The sequence below is a fragment of the Hippocampus guttulatus genome, chromosome 1, assembly GCF_054856545.1.
Source record: "Hippocampus guttulatus isolate MCC_2025c chromosome 1, RoL_Hgut_1.0, whole genome shotgun sequence".
In the NCBI taxonomy this organism is placed as follows: Eukaryota; Metazoa; Chordata; class Actinopteri; order Syngnathiformes; family Syngnathidae; genus Hippocampus; species Hippocampus guttulatus.
The window spans coordinates 12,087,530-12,100,026 of NC_141261.1; the positions used below are offsets into that span (position 1 = coordinate 12,087,530).

A 12,497-nucleotide genomic window follows, 5' to 3' on the forward strand; every position below is an offset into this window, starting at 1 on the left:
CCAGCCTTTGACAGACACAATAATTAAATGCTCTTCCACCTGATGGCAGAATATAGAATTAACATAAATCCACCAGTTGCTCCTTCTGCAACAAAATACAATAATAGCTTTTGTTAAACTAATTACGTCCAGATTCTATTTTTTTTTTGTAAAAATGTGAGTATATAAAGACAAGATCATGATTTATTTTAATTTTTTATACACAGTTTGTGTGATATCTTTGTTTGGTGGAGTACTGTGAGATTTTTGTTTTCCTGTGCCATGGTAGCAAGGAATTCTGATGTAATGGGAACCTTATCACTTTTCTCCACCACCCAAAAAAAGTAATTTCCACAAAAGTGTGACAATGTATTAAGTGTATCCAGAAAAGCCTCATTTATCATGTGCGTTACATCAATACACTACATATATGAAAACACCAAAATGTCAAACCAAAGCACATCATATCGTTGATCCGCTATCTCAATGCTAACATGTAAATGAAAGCAGCCTCGGTAAGCTAACGTTAATTAACATGTATGTTATGGTTATTATAAACCTGCAAACAACCGCTTTTTCAACACGCACAAGGCAGCAAGACATGCGAGCGAGAAAATTAAACATGTCATATTTAAACACCAAAATGTTAAACCACGCCGCATGTTTTGGTCAAATGATATTCCATTAGCATAATGCTAACATCATGTGAATTACCAGTGACAGGCTAAAAGAAATGAGGATAGTTCTTAACAGCTGCAAAATGATTTCAATAATGGGGAAAAATGCATTGTATATGCTTTAAGGTTGAGAGTTCTATGTTTTATGGTAAATCGTTGAACTGAAGAAACCCCAACATATTTGTAATTTACTCTCACCCGTCCATCAAGCACATGCGCTTCAAATTTGGTAGCAATCATACAAAATCTCTCAAATGAGTTCATTTTTGAAGGAGACCTGAAAATGACGAAAATCACCCTAAAATGGCTGTTCTTGACCGAAATGGCAGACTCCCTGTGTTTTTTGAAACCAAACAATTTCAAGATGCCTTTGCCCCGCAAATAACCCTCAGGCCTACCAACCGTTATTTCAGAGTGCCACCAAATATGGTAGCGCCAGCAGCCGTTGAGTCGGTTGAAGCCGCTGGGCTGCGCTGACAGTTTTTCTTTCTTTCTTTCTTTTTTTTTTTTTTTTAATGTCATGTTGTGGACTTTCTCAAAAGTTGCCGTTGGGCCGAGGCAAGGCTCCAACAGTCGGCTGAGTGGCACAGTGATGCTCTGTGTCTGTAGGCTCCCCTGTGTGGTTTTAGGCAGCCGCCCAAACGTCCTGCACCTCTGCCCCGTGGGCCAGCGTTATGACTGCCTTAAGCAGAGCCTCTCTCCTTCACACCACGGGGAACAATCTAGGCTTTTCACAGGGGCAGATGTGAAGGGGAAGCACTCACATTCAACTCTTTTGCAAAAAAAAAAAAGAGCAGCGGTTAGTTTTGTGCATCACGACAGGGTGGAGTCACTTCCTAGGTGGGCCCGACGTCAAACATTTACACAAATGCCCTCATAGAGCTAAGCCTATTCCATGTAAAAACAAATAACTGTTCCATCGTAACGTCTGTGTCACTGTGTACACCAAGTCAGATTTTTAGGACTTGTTTATGTGTGTAGACACGCCAATTTGATGACAACACAGTGTTTTTGTGGTGTGCATATTAAAAAAAAAGGAACGTGGAGAAGCTCACCACATCTTTGTGTGGTACATCATACTTGTGGCCAATGCGTTGTGCATGTTTTCTGTCTGTGTCTTCATGCTTCTGTGCATGTAAGTGTGTGTGTGTGTGTGTGTGTGCGCGCGCACGTACACGTCATTGCCTGTTATTTTAGTCTGGGAATAAACTGTTCCTGCGCCAGTCATTTAAATGAGGTAATTAGTTTATCTTAAATCAGGTGGGCAAATTTGGTGTGTGTTTTTCTTTTGGCTTCTCATGAGCAAATGATGCCTTTGCTGCTTGAGAGCCGACTTTCAGCTACCTGTGTATTACAGCGGTGTCTTCGAGTTTTGTTTTTGCGATTCATGTCTTCTTGTGTATTAACAGAGCACCAACACATTTTATGGGTTGAAAAAATGTCAATTTATGAGACAATGTGCAGGTGGAAAAATAAAAGGAGCAGATTCGTTCCCGTTAGCATAGTCTAGCTTTACACACATAAATCAATTTGGTGTCAGTCATGATAGATTGTCGTTTTAGGTCAACTGTGACCAATGATTTGTGCACAAGGACATTGCATGGATGCATTTAACCATGTATGGAGACCCTTTTTATTCAAATATTTTTGTATCATGATTATAATTGCTGTTTTATAATAATTTCACAATTATTAACTCCTTGTACTGCATGCATCTCACATGTAAGCGTCCTGCTATGTAAGCTTGCCTTACTGCAAGTGTTTGATGTGTACAGTATGTTCAAGACATGACACATGTCAGGCTCACTGAGTGCAATGATGTCATGATGAAAATATCATCCCAGTGACTCGTTATTTTTGAGTGCAAGTGACAGCTGGGTCACTCACTAGGTGGAAGTGGAGAGTGTCACAGAGGTGAGTTAGTGAGCGTATGGAAGCCACAAGGAAATGTGCTTGCGTCTTAATGTTGTGACACCGTAAGCAGAGGAGCAGCGGCGACCTTCCCATCACAACTTCGCAGCTGCAATTCCCATTAAATTTGAAGTGCACCTCGGGGCTCATGGAGGCCTACTGAGCGTGGTGACTTAAAAAATAGGAACAAAATTACATTATTTGTCCTGGAGAAGTGGTGGCTCATTCAACACATTTTATTTGCAACTTCAACTGCGTTTTTCCTTGAGCATTTATGATCTTGCAAAACAGAAATTGCATTTCAAAGTCATGTGTTTTATGTACGATAAGCAGATTTGGCCAAAGTAGTCTAAATTTATCTTGTATAATTGACGTGTGATAACAATTATCATGTGAACGGCAGCCGTTAACGCCCAAACCAGAGATGAATACTGTATTATTTCGCCATCTGCTGGTCAGAGTTATTACACGCAATCAGAGTGACGGTTAATATCTTTGCTCTTCTGTGTGATTTAATATCTCCGTAAATGTCTTTTCATTGCACATTATGTATTTGAATCTACTGAATCTATTTTCAAACGGTTTCATTTAAATCTGACGAGAAGCTCGAGCTTTTGCGATGTTGTCTTCCTGTACGTGAACAAACCTCTCTCCTATTGGTTCAAATTTAACATCGTCTTTTCTAATCCAATCGAAACGCACGTTTGTCGTGCGTCATTGAAGACGCCCAGCTGTTTACAACCTGCACAACACGGATATGAAACTACTGAATGACAATGTGGTCGCAAGTCAAGTACGTAATTCAGAATTCTACACAACCACGCACGGTTTTATGCGAAGAGTGTCATTAAATCTCCCGTGTAAGTCATTTCCCCCCCGAGATACAGCTTGTAACCAAGGTTTAAGGGCTAACGTCGGAGCTAGCTGAAGTCTGATATGACAGTAGCCTGCACGATAGTACTGCGCAGATGCCTATTTTTAGTCGCTCGACGAAAGCGTGTTGCAGGGTCGCAGCTGTTGTGTGTTATGGTTTTTATGCGGACGATGTTTACACATGTAGATATGATAAAGGAGTCGGTGGGTAAATCCGTGCGCTAACGAGAAGCGTGTGTCGTCAGCGGCTCAGAACTGGAAATGCGACGTGTCTTGTGGACACTAGCAATGGTGCAAGGACGCCAAGCGTCATCAAGGCAAGTGTGGGGGAGAGGCACCTGAACGCACCATCACCGCAAATGCGACTCCAGTTAGCAGATGAAAGCATCCTATTTCGTCATAGTTATTCCATTTCATATTGAGTGCAGCAGAATTAGTTATGAAATGCATTTGAACGTGTATTGTATTTTCTCGTGTTATTTTTGTTGACACGGGCCTGTCTCTTGGGCGTTTGTCAGAATTTTCAATTCACCAACTGCATTTTAGCTGTTTACATTTTGTTTCGGGTCGTCTTGCTATGTGTTGTATGTATATTTCTCAAACAGTAAGTTAAAATTGCTGTTTAAAGATCACCCTGTCACTTCATTCTTTTTACACGCACACAAAACTGTCATTGTATAACAACAACACAGTTATTTTTTCTAACCTGTGCGATGTTATTCTTGCACTGCCGTAACAATTGAAAGGATTATTTTAAATTACAACCGAAGTGCAACATTAGTGAAATCTTATGAAGGCAAATAAGACTGTTTGAACTTTAAACGATTAAAAACAGTACTTAAAAGAGGACAATTATTTCTGCCCCATCACCCCTCCCCCAAAGGTCTTTGATGTGTTTGAATGCAAATTTATGATGACAAAGACTTTTTGTACATTTGTACAAAGTAACATCTTGCTGTGTGTCTTCTTTTAACAGTAAACAAGGTCCATCGTCGCGTTTGTACAGGGCATGCCTATGCTGCTGCACTAAAATGGTAAGTTGAAGCAAAGTTAGTGTTGTTTTTTTATTCATGGTTGTAACCTTTGGTTAGTGAAATAAAACACTGAAAATGTTGTGCGTAGAGTGTTAGCATAATGGCTGCCATGTCCGTTTTTTTTTTAAAATATAGCTTTGTGATCTTAGTAGGTGTGTAACCTAAACGTTTTTTGTCTTAAAGTTACAACAGTAAATATTATTTCAATGGGATGGGCAAATCTCTCTGAATGGTTGAACTGCCATTTTTGTATTCAGAATAATAATTTCTTGTTTAGAAGTACTAAAAAAATATTTGTACTTAAGTCAGAGTCTGCCATAGTCTACAACTAACCTATGCTATAGCATTAATAATTTGAAAATTACAGTACTAAATACACTTAAAGGTCATCATACATATAAAACTCATTCATACAAACTATGACCGCAATATGGCAGTTTATTGAGTGTTGCGAGAAGATCCCCTAATCTTATGCCCTGTGCTGACTGACTTCACCTGAATTTTCAATTACGGCATTTCCTGGTGCCCTGAAATGACATCTATTTATTCTTTCATCAGGTGTGACAACTGAAGCAGGCCCTTTCTGAAAAGAACTGGATACAAACTTTCAGGAAAATGGAGCCAAACCCTCACTTCTCTGAATATGGAGATGTTGAGGATGTACAGCAGGAAGATGACGACATTGGGCAAGAGAGCACCATTATCGAACCCGACACGTGTGACGTTCATGACCACCCCGCTCATGCTACTCGCTGTGGCTGGGAGTCTTTTCCCTGTGAGCACTGTGGGAGCTGTTTTACCAGCCGAGAAGGCCTGGAAGGACACATGCATAGCCACTCTTTGATAAAGAATGTGACGCATACATACAAAAGCAAGAGGGGGGAAATGGCATCCGGTTTGGATTTCGATCCGCTGCAGCATGACAACGTGGAGCCTTCAGTTTCAGTCAGCTCAGATGCCCACATTGAAAGCACAAATACTGCTGGACACAACTCTGTCCTACCTGACGAGCACTTGTACGAGCAATACGCTTGCAGCTACTGTGAAAAGAGATTCACTATCTATCCGAACAAAGAGCAGCATGAGAGCACAGTCCACGAGCAGCATCTGCAAATTGCACGTGCGCAACAAAGTGAGACGCCCTATGAGGGAAATCAACAGCAGATAATCATTGCGACGTCAAATCACAGGGCCCAGCTTGCCGTGGAAGTGGTGGACGATGAACTGGAACGCGCTGGAAACTACATGCTCGATGTCTCCAGCAGTATCTCGGAGAATCTCCGATTTTACTTTGACGGGAAAATTGTGTCGACGAGCACAGTGAGCAGCTGCGAAGCAGCTGAAGTTCATGCTGCGTGTTCGACTTTGGTTGGACTGGATGCCCTCATTCTGGATCCCACTCAGTTGAACCTGGGGTTAAGTATGGATTCCATTCTGAGCAACCGGGAGTTGCCGGGTCAAGCGCTTGCCAGGAGAAGAACCGCAACACCTCCTCTGTTACCCCAAATTGAAACAGAACTCGAAATGGAGGTGGTGGTGCCGTCGTCATCCACCTCGGAACCAGTGACTTCGTTCATAGAGAATCCGCTTCCTCAAATGACAGAGTCTTCACTTACACCCCCAAACCCAACCATTGTGTATCTGTCCCCCAAAGTGAATCAGCTACAAGAAAATCAGGACATTCTGCTTCCAGATGGCCAAACAGCTTGCTCGTCTGTCTCTGCCGCGGCAAGAAGGTTTAAAAGAAGGACCGTCTCTCCACAAAGCTCTCCTCAGCACAGCACAACATCTGATGAGGAAGCAGCAACGACGGATACGGATGGTGATGCTGTTAGTTTGAGGCCCATGGACACCCAGGGCAGCTCTCTTATGCACCAGAGTGCCAGCGAAAGAGGAAATACATCCCAGAATATTGAGGAAGCTCAAGCAATTCCTCTTTCAACAGAGAGCTGGCCTCCTGCGACTGTCGACAACCGCTGCAGTCAGCAGCCACTGGATCTCTCCAGTACAATGAAACGAAACGACGTCGGGAATTCAGACGATGCCGCGCTGGATCTCAGTTTGCAAAAAAGAAACCTTGAAGAATCTCGGCTGATGTCAAATTTAGTGTTCCCCTCGGGGAATCATTTGAATGCGTGCCTGCAGGAGAGGGCCTTCCTGAGCGTCGGAGAGCAAAATGGAAGTGCCGCGACCCACGAAACACCTCTTGTGTCGGACCTCGCCATTGTTACGGGTTCCAATATGGCCGACTCCGTCGCAGAGGGACTCGTTTATGGACTTTCGCTCCCTTCGTGTCCTCTGAATTCCGCACCGGTCACCCTCACACCTCTTGCGTTGCCACCAGCTACACCTTGCACGGTATCATTTGCTCCCTCAGGGACGCACCCGGCAATGCCAACTGCACCATCATTAATCACGGTTCTGGCTCCACCACTATCTCTTCCGAGCCCCTCAAGCCAACCGATTCAAGTGCTGGCTCCAAATATATCACCGGAGCCGCTGGTACTCTGCGCGGAAAATGCCATCAATTCGACACAATGCGATTTAACATCTACGTTTGCGGCGACCAACGCTGCGAACCTTGTCACTCTCTCGCATCCACTCGGCCCCTCTTCAAACCTACCCGGCCACATGTTTCTCGCCGATCAAATTTCTCTTAACCCCCCGTTTAATGGAGACCACGGCATATGTGAGGTGCCGTTCACACCCGCCGCAGCGTTAAACGATCCCCTCATCAACTCGTACAACATCACAAGTAACACAGTCCTGATTGAATGCACCATCTCCCTCGAAACGCCGGGGAATGTCCCCGCCGCCGTTCCCGCGCGAGACAGCGCGGAGCCTACGGTCTGCGCGCAGATGCTTGTTAATCACATAGAGCAGCAACAGATGGTGTCATTGCCCAACATGGCCACCGTGGACCCGGCCATCCTCATTTCCTCCATTGAAGAGTCCGTCAGGTTGTCGTCAAGCACCTCACTGATGCCGGATTTTCCCACCAAGGCTGAAGAACCGGACCAAGACTTATCCGAAGAGCCTCCAAGTGCGGACGAAGAGGAACCGGCCGTTTTTCCCGCCATGGCTGAAGAACCGGATCAAGACTTAGCCGAAGAGCCTCCAAATGCGGACGAAGAGGAACCGGCCGTTTTTCCCGCCAAGGCTGAAGAACCGGATCAAGACTTAGCCGAAGAGCCTCCAAATGCGGACAAAGAGGAACCGGACGTTTTTCCGGCCAAGGCTGAAGAACCGGACCAAGACTTAGCCGAAGAGCCTCCAAATGCAGACGAAGAGGAACCGGCTGTTTTTCCCGCCATGGCTGAAGAACCGGATCAAGACTTAGCCGAAGAGCCTCCAAATGCGGACGAAGAGGAACCGGCCGACGGGACTGAACCAGCAACGGAAGTCGCGACCGACATTACTGAATCCGTGGCGGAAGTCGCGACTGACGGTACCGAATCGGGCGTGGTCGTTTCCGCTGACGACTCAAAGCGCGTTGAGAATGTCGAAGAGACGGAACCGCCAAGCAACACGGCAAGTGACGCGGAGCCGCAGACGTTCGCCAAGAACTTCATCTGCAATGTCTGCAACCTGCTGTTCCACTCGATGAAAGAACTCGGCCATCACGTTAGCGACCACGCAGAAGAATGGCCCTACAAATGCGAATTCTGCGTTCTGCTCTTCGAAAAGCCCTCGGCTTTGCTCGACCACCGCTCAAGCCTTCACGGCGTCGACAAGACTTACCTCTGCAGCGCGTGCCCGAAGGACTTTGTTTACCTCTGCAATCTGAAACAGCATCAGGAGGAATTGCATCCCGCCCAGCAATGTACATTCACCGAAGAAGAAAAAGGCAAAGTGAGATCTCAGAATCACAACTACTCCGCCAAAGTCGTCGCCGAGCCCGCATTGCCCGACGCGTCTGCCGAGCGGGTGAAAAAGGAAGAGAACGAAGTTGACGTGGCCGCCGAAGAATTGTTCACGACCATTAAGATCCTGGCCTCAGACGGAGGCAAACTCAAAGTGCCCGATGTCCGTCTTGGCATTAACCAGCACTACCCCAGCTTCAAGCCTCCGCCCTTCCCTTACCATAACAGGTCACCCGCTGGCTCGCCGGCCTCGGCCACAAATTTCACCACCCACAACATCCCTCAAACCTTCAGCACGGCTATTCGCTGTACCAAATGCGGGAAAAGCTTTGACAACATGCCGGAGCTGCACAAGCACATCCTGGCTTGCGCCAACGCCAGCGATAAGAGGCGCTACACGCCCAAGAAAAATCCCATCCCGCTCCGACACTTTGCAAAGAGCCAGAACGGCGTCCTCTCCACGACCAATTCGGAAAATGAATCCAACGCCTCCAACGGAGGCAACCAGTCCGCCCAGTCCTCAGTCAAGATGAAGTTGAAATTACTGAACAAAAGGAAGCGAAAGCTGGCCCAGAGGGTCATGCCCAAGCGGAACAAGTCCTTGCCAAACAAAGCGTCGCCTCCCCGCGCGCACGAGGACGTATTTGTTTGCCCTCACTGCAGCAGGGAGTTCACAATGCGACGCAGCCGAACCAAACACATGGCGGTCTGTCCCCAAAAACCCAGAGAAGTGAGGACGAGGAAAGAGGGAGGGGTCTCCGTGACAAAGGAAAACGACGGACGGCTCCATCGAGGGGTCTCCCACATGAACGAGCAACGAGCCTCGGCTCATCCTCGGACGAGACTCCAGACATCGCGGCCGGCGAAACGGCCCGCCCCGCCTCCTGCACCAACGAGCTTTCTAAACAAGAGGCCTAAACTAGCCACAAAGGAGGATTCCAAAAATGACATTTCCACTTTAAACGACCTCCCCGCGGTTCGTCCTTTCAACCCTCCTCTGCGGCAGTACACGCGAGTGCATCATGGCGTTAAACTCCCTCCGGCGAAACAACAACAACAACCAAGTGAGCCTCCTACGCCGATTCGAGAGGAAGCGACCGCTGGCGGCAGCTCTGGGCAAAGCGCGACCGCTTGAAGACCTTTCGGCTCTCCTGTCAGGTAATTGTGAATGACATGACCTGTGTGGTCAATATGGCCCCCACCACTTTGTGCACTCACACTGGACCGTAGCGCGTGTAGGCGTGTTTCAGCGCCTTTATCCTAATGAAGAGGCGCTGCATTACTGCCATTTTTCCCGACTTGATGGAAATGTTGTCCCAATGTTTATTTCTGTTGTTCAAGGTGAAACTCATAATTCATAATTAACTTACTTTCAAGGCAGGGGTCGGCAACCTGCGGCTCTAGAGCCGCATGCGGCTCTTTAGTGCCGCCCTAGTGGCTCCCTGGAGCTTTTTCAAAAATGTTTGAATATGGAAAAAGATTGGGGAGGGTAATATACAGGTATATCTTTTTTGTTTTAATATGGTTTCTGTAGGAGGAAAAACATGACACAAACATTCTTAACGTTTTCCAATGCTGTAAAAATGTGTAGAATAAATATGAAATTTCAACGTCATAGACCGCGACACGTTTCGAAAAAGGAAAATGCACACTACTCCCAAAAAGATGGAGATACAGGGACATCAACTTGAAATTTTATAATGAACCTAAAATGTGACTTAACCTTTACAGGTGAACCGATTGTGACCGCTGTTTGACGTCCAACTGTTCAAAGTTTTAGAAGGGGTTTTTTTTTTTTTTTGCACGTTGCCGTTCTCTCAACAAGAAGCTGAACAACAAAATTCACCGCAGGTGTTGGATGCATGAATGGACCAATACATTGACTGTGTGAACTGGACTTCAGTCCCCCTCATAATGTCTGTTCACATGTCATGAGACCAAAACGACGCCTCACAATTAATCAGCAGTATTCGCACAGGATGTTCTCAGAGGGAAGCGCCCGAGTGTCACACTCTAACAAGTCTTAGAACAACTTGAAGGGTCACAGAATGGAATAGGAGTGGGCACGCACACACACACACACACACACACACACACACACACACACACACACACACACACACACACACACACACGTAAGAACACAAAAGTTGTACAAAAAGTGCTAAAACACTGAATAATTGGACATATGGGGCATGCAATAGGACCTGCTTTGATGGGTTAAAGACTTAGACTTAGACTCTTAGACTAGTCCAATGAAAAGGGTGTCCAGTGCACTGAAGCGTGGTGTGACTTGGCCTTATAAATTGTCGCATATCATGAGATAAACTCCGTCATACCGCTCTAATGGCTGCTAAGAAAATAAGGACTACTGCGATGTATATTCCGTTTCAATTTGATGCTATTGAACCGACTGGTTGGTTAACGTATGCTGTGTCCCCCTTTTAGGACGGTGCGCACCCTTGACACCTCTTCACCCAGCTAAGGCTTGATGTCCATTACACTGTACAAGAGATGACTGAACGAAGGACAGGAGGAAAAAAAAACAAAACGGAACTATGACTGCGAGTAGAGAGACTATGTGATGGCTGTCGCAGTTTGGAGGTCGGTACGGTCCTCCACTATGTCGACTTTTCCGTTTTACGTCCTGGATTTGCACTTTGAAGTTAATCTGACAGCAACGTGTTGTCGAGGAAATTGGGGGAGCGTCGAAGCCGAAAGGCTTCTCTCATTTCTCGCTTGGCGGGCTACTCGGCTGAGGATGGCAGGCAGCAATCACTGTCAGCGTGGATTTGCACTACTTTTTCCTTATCGGTCATATGTTGCCTTTTGGGTTGAAATTCTTGACTGCATGTTCTGTGCTTGTTCTGCAGTTGTGTGGTCTTAAACATTGAAAATATGACTTCCCGTTAACCTTTCAATTTGAGGCTAATCCGTGAACTGAGTATGAAAGCTTCTCTTCACAGTTGTTCAGGTTGCAAGCGCTGTTGGAAATATCGAGAAGCAACTATTGGGATTGTCTCATTTGGCGGGGTTAACTCAAGTGAGAAAATCAGAGTAAATCTAGTCAGTGTCCTTTCTGTGTATTTATATGAAGAAACATTTCTATTGCTTACACGCCATTAAATGATGATGGCTTGATAGCCTTATGGCATACAAATCAAGGATTAAAGTTCAGTGTTGGCCCACTGAAGATTATTATTATTAATTTTTTTTTTTTGCAGTGTGAAGTACTGCACCCGAATTTGAATTACTTTCAATGTGGTAAGCTCATAGTTCGGAGATTTTCAGAGGTGAAAAGCAGCACGCTGCTGCTATCATGTCTCATAAATGATATGTTTTGTCTTTTTCTTTTCAGTAGTCATCAACTGTAGAATTGAAGCACTTCATCCAGGCTTACTGTCTGCTTCACATTTTATTGTTCAAGTATGGACACTCAATTGAAATGTGAATCCAAACGACAAAGTCAGCTCGTTTAGTTTTTAAACTGACTGTTGAAAATTGCATTGAATCTCGTTTGCAGAAATAGTCATAAGCTATGAATTTAAACAGGGTACTTATGTGATATCGAAATCGATTGCATTTCTAATTTATGGGAACTGAAACGTGTGAGTCATATTTTTTTTAATACGTCGATAAACTTTTCCCTCTGCGATTCATGTAACTCTCCCACAAACTGCATTACGTTGGATGTACAGGGTGTTAAGGGGGACAGCTATCTGACTGTGAACGTTTGTGTAGCATTTTAAAATGTTAATGAAGTTATGTATATTTATTAATTTAAAACCATGTCATGATTTTGATGAAGTTGGAAGTTGTTTAATTTGCACACACCCCCCAAGCCCCTCTCCCGCCCCGCCCCAGCGTGTGGTCAAAATAAATGCAGAATGTCGGTGTCAAATCTGTGTGTGAAGATTTGTTTGCAACCAGATGTGAAATGCCAGATGCCATTGAACAAGTCATTCGAGGAATCAACAACACTGTCCAGAAGGTGGTGCACTTCACTCACTCCAACCAAAGACTGCAAGACTGCAAAGACACACCAGAGTGTGTGTTTAATAAAAAAACACAACCCCACTGCTCTATGTAGTGCTTTGGCTCAGTGGTAGAGTGATGGAGTGCCACGCCAGAGGTTGAGTTTTCGATCCCTGGTTGTTGCA

The 12,497-nt window shown here is 45.3% G+C and overlaps 1 protein-coding gene across 2 annotated transcripts; it reads left to right on the forward strand.

Moving 5' to 3' along the window:
• Positions 1 to 3,296: 3,296 nt before the first annotated feature.
• On the forward strand, positions 3,297 to 12,238 carry prdm2a (PR domain containing 2, with ZNF domain a). 2 transcript variants are annotated; one of them, XM_086109995.1, is made up of 4 exons: positions 3,297 to 3,360; positions 4,417 to 4,474; positions 5,033 to 9,495; positions 10,786 to 12,238. In XM_086109995.1, the coding sequence occupies exon 3, from the start codon at positions 5,090 to 5,092 to the stop codon at positions 9,470 to 9,472; it is 4,383 nt and encodes a 1,460-aa protein (XP_085966121.1). In that variant the 5' UTR covers positions 3,297 to 3,360; positions 4,417 to 4,474; positions 5,033 to 5,089; the 3' UTR covers positions 9,473 to 9,495; positions 10,786 to 12,238. The 2 variants fall into 2 exon arrangements, with proteins under 2 accessions (XP_085966121.1, XP_085966131.1); XM_086110005.1 differs by having other exon boundaries at positions 3,333 to 3,427.
• The last annotated feature ends 259 nt before the right edge of the window (positions 12,239 to 12,497 follow it).